The 4,801-nt window shown below is 25.6% G+C and overlaps 1 protein-coding gene across 1 annotated transcript; it reads left to right on the top strand.

The window, feature by feature from the left end:
• Nucleotides 1-1,927: 1,927 nt before the first annotated feature.
• On the top strand, nucleotides 1,928-3,743 carry HELRODRAFT_80908 (hypothetical protein; the record flags this gene model as incomplete). Its single annotated transcript, XM_009020446.1, has 5 exons — nucleotides 1,928-2,055; nucleotides 2,619-2,742; nucleotides 2,832-2,993; nucleotides 3,177-3,352; nucleotides 3,662-3,743. The coding sequence occupies 5 exons, from the start codon at nucleotides 1,928-1,930 to the stop codon at nucleotides 3,741-3,743; spliced, it is 672 nt and encodes a 223-aa protein (XP_009018694.1).
• Between the last annotated feature and the right edge of the window lie 1,058 nt (nucleotides 3,744-4,801).

The raw sequence follows: 4,801 nt of genomic DNA, 5'->3' as shown, positions 1-4,801 counted from the left end.
TTGTAAAAATTAACTTTGGTGTTGTAAAATTGAACTTTGATGCGAATTAGGTGTTAGGTTTTTTAATTGGCTGGTCATCTTCTTTGGTCTCCTTTTCTTCATCGATAGCATCATACTCTTCTTTGTTACGATGCTAGTTTTTATTACTTCTTTGTTTTCGTTGTTGGTTAAGCGCCGGGTTGGAAGTGAGGTTGTAATTTTTTGTTGTATATTTATTTTCATACATCAATAAACCAAAAATAAATATACAACAAAAAATGACAACCCTGACGATGATTCATTCGGAATCGAAATATGGCCTTATTTGCAGCATGAATTCGAAAAATAAGTTTATTTTGAATTTTAATAAACTAAACGTTCACCAAAAAACTTTAGTGAGAAAAATCGAAAAAACGAACTACAAACATATTAACGCCAAACATTCGGTAGAATTTATAGAATATTGTAAATATATATATATATATTGTTGAGAAATATCACGTCGTTTACAGCTTTGATCAGTTTCTTGAAAAATTGAATCATCAGAAACTGATCAAAGCTGAAAATGCAGTTACCTTTCTAAACAATTGTATCTACGACAGTCTTTTATATGTATGTATGTATATATATATATATATATATATATATATATATATATATATATATCAAAAATTCAACACTACTTTCAACATTGTTCAACTTTTTTATATTTCTTTTTAATTTATTAATTTCAGAGAAATTAGACATATTATTGTTTTTAAAAAAATTTTTATTAAATAAATTTGCAAATAGCTATTTCGAGTTATATATAACTCATCTTCAGTGCATTATATATAAGGTATGTAAGATATTTGATATAAAGGAACAAGTAATTATTAATTTATATAAATTATTTAATTAAAACAGAAAACCAATAAAATAAATTTAATAACTATAAACAATATAAAACGCGATTTTTAAAAATTTTAACGGCAAGATTGTTTATATTATATTATTATCTTAACAACCATAATATAAACAATCTTGCCGTTAAAGTTATTTTATTTTTCATGTTTAAACATTTTTCTCTCCGTTTTTTTATTTATTTATTTACTTATTTGTTTAATTTTGTACTACTGCCTTGCATGCTTGTAACAGTTTCTGCGTCTGTCAGATCGTGATTTTTAAAGAATAATAAAAAAAAGATGAAAATTATGTTTAATTACAATATTCTTGAATTGTAATAAGATAAGTGTTTATTAAAATTGTATAATAGCTTTGATTTTGATACATTTTTTACAGTTGTGTGTTAGCTGAAAAACTTTACAATTGAATTTAACAATCAACCACACAAAATCTTTTGTTCGATGTCAGATCCTCAGATTTTTTTTCCATTTATTTATTTCTTTTTAATTATTTCACGTTATGATAAGATAACTCATATTTGATTGAGGATAAAAATTAAAAATGATAAAGTTTTATTTTTATTTTAATATTGACGATTGTTTGTATAATAAAAAAATTATTAAAAACCTCATCAAATTCAAATTGATTAACGAAAAGTTATCTTATTTAAAATTCAAACATTTCACTAATCCCAATTTAACATCATCTTACAACGGATACTAATTCCACAATTTCTAAATTTTTAATCTAAATGAAACATCAATTTAAGAAAGCAATAATAAGTACAAGTATTGATATGTTATTTAAATGTATTAGCTCATTATTATATATTGATTGCCCGTTAGCAACTGTATTTCGCCTTTTATATAGCATATTTATTTTACATTAATTAAACCATATATTTGCAGCTTGTGCCTGCGATTCTATGACTAAAAGCGTCCTTAACAACGGATACAAAGCATTGTTGATTCGATAGGCCCTGTTCCACTCCAGGCGTTTAAACTTTAAATCATAGATTTATCGCTTAAAGTTTCAATTGGATCTCTTTTGAACAAACATGCCTATGATAGATGAACCTTATTATTGTTCTCAGCAAATTAAGATTCCACCCGACTTGCCAGATGTTCTCAAGCAATTTACAAAAGCCGCCATTAGAACGCAGCCGCAAGATGTCCTCGCTTGGTCTGCAGCGTTAGTATTTTTTCAAGTTAAATTTTAATTGAAAAAATGTTGCCACTCACTTATTTATAGTCTCCAATGAATATCATACCAAACTTCAACAGATCATTTCAAAGTTTTTACTTCAATATTAATTTTTAGAATTAGTAGTTCATTAAATTTAAATACAGTGACCATATTATAATAATATTAAATTAAATATGTTGATGATTGACGTTATAATTCCTGCAACTACAACATTAATAATAACTCATTGGCAAAATTTCATTTTCTTGATTTCTTTTCTAATTTCTTTATGATATAAAATAAAATTATAGAATAAAATAATAAGTTTGTTAAAATTTAGTAAGGTTAGCGGTCCATTGAAATTGAATCCTAAAAACCAATTATATATCAAAATTTATCAAATATCATATAATTGATTCAATTAATCTTTAGAAAAGTATACTATACTTTACCATTAATTTATTTTTAAACTACTTTTTTCACTAATTTTTTAATTGTTCAAAATTTATTGATTTGTTTATTTAGAAAGTGTGTAATTCCATAAAAATTTTTATTAATTATATTTTTAGTTACTTTTCAGCAATGGCAAATGGGGAGATCCCACCAGTAAAAGATCGCTTGGAAATGCCATCTGCTTCTTTAAAAACAGACACAGGCTTGACGAAAGGTCTTTTGAAAGTACTGAATAGACAGGTGAATATAGAATGATGTATCAAATTTATCACATGAAAAACAGTTTTTTAAAAATTTGTATTAAGTTTAAAAATTATAAACATTGACAGCTTGGACCTAAAAAAGTTGTACCTATCTCAATGATTGAAAATAAATGGTTAGATTTGACAATGCCAAAAGAGTTGTTTGATGATTTGGTGAGAATTGGTAATTTCACTGGTTATGTTCAATGGAGTGAATTTTTAGCTTTGGCTGCATCAAGTATTGCATCAGTGAGGCTTTCATCGTTTATTTAAAAAAGAATTTATTTTAGTCATTTCGTTTTATTATTTTAAATTTTATTATTATAATAAATTAATAAAAATTTCAAGTTTTTATTTTTGGAATTTTTTTAAAGAGCGATATAAATTATGCATTTAGTCAATTTAAGTCGTCCTTGAATTAATTTTTGAAAGGATATAACTGGTGCAATGAGAAATATTTGTGAAATTGTGACTCATGATGCTGAAGGAGGTGCCTCCAAAATCCCATTTATACTTTTTAAAAACCTTTACAAGTACCTGGCTAACATAGATGGAGACATCAGCACTGAGGACATGAATGCTGTTGAGGAGTACTTGCAACAATACAGGTCTTCTCATTGATTTTCATGCTATGTTTTTAATTTTCTTGTTCAAATATGGTCTTTAATTAACTGTACAGAGAATGCATTTATAATGTGCAGTGAATACTGGAAAACACATACATAAACGAGAAAATAGGAGTTAATTTTTGAGAAATATTTTTAATATGTATCTTCATTATAATTATTTTTCTACAAGGTTAGCTGTTAAAAATAAAAACAGCATAAAAAATAGATGAGGTAGCAAATAATTGCTGTTGATATGTATATAATATAAAAAATTAATTTTTTCTTATTACATTAATACTTTATTTTTAGTAAAAAGCAAGATGGTTATATAATGCCGAGAAATTTTGAAAACGAGTTGTGTCCGAACCTTGCTGGATCAAGAAAGAAATAAAATTTTTCGAAGACTTAACACAATTTCAATGATAATTTTTTTAAATTCAAAAAAATTTGCATAAAAATAAATATGCTAATATAAATGATTGAATCGTTTGATTTCATTTTTTTATTGAATTCAGTTTAGATATGATTTATTTAATAATGATTTGTACCGCTTTTGTCAACTGATAAATTTTGTTTTCTGAACGCAAATTTAAATGTTCGATTATAATGAACTCAAAGTCATAGAATGTTGAGAGTAAAATATATATATATGTGAATACTAAAGTAATTTTAATTTATGTGAATATTCTAAGGATAGGGGAGACTGGGGTCGAATGGACCAGGTACCGAAAGGACCTTCGAAATTAAAAATAGTAAACATGCGCTAACATTTTTTTAAAATTTAAATTCATATACGTCTCTTGGCTTTCTATAACCAGATGTAAATTTTATTAAATGTTTTTAGTAGCCGATTTAACTGTTTCACTTTTCCTTTTTTTGCGAGAAAAAGTGAAATATTCGTCTGTTTCTTTTTGAGTGTTTTAGAAAAATTTCGAGCGGTATGTTTTTGTTTTTTTGTCAGTTTCTATAAAATAATGCTTTCTGAACACGATAGTGTTGATTTGACACCTTTATCCTTTTTAATTTATTTGGCATGTCCGTTTTAGTGTCCAACTACCATGTGGTACAGGATGGACCAGCTTTGTGTGTACAGAATGAACCACTCTAATGAATACTAATACTTATATAAAGAATGATACCCTGGTCACAGTGGTTTATTAGTAATTGGAATTGAATCCATATCTAACTAAATATCAATTACTTTTGTAATTTCAATTTTAATAATTATTAATTATGAATTTTTAATTTAAAAATTAAAAAGTTCTAGAATATCTTTTGCTCCAATTTTCAATTTTAATAAAAAAATTATTGGAGATTGTGATAGTAATAATGTTTTTATTAATATTAGGAAATTTAAGTAAAATGATATTAAATAATTTTTTAATACAAGACCAAAAGGAGGATGAGGTCAAGAGCATTAAACGCCAAAAAAAGGTGGATGGAATGAAG

Source organism: Helobdella robusta, assembly GCF_000326865.2.
Source record: "Helobdella robusta unplaced genomic scaffold HELROscaffold_28, whole genome shotgun sequence".
Classification (NCBI taxonomy): domain Eukaryota; kingdom Metazoa; phylum Annelida; class Clitellata; order Rhynchobdellida; family Glossiphoniidae; genus Helobdella; species Helobdella robusta.
This window is presented reverse-complemented; position numbering and strand designations above follow the sequence as displayed.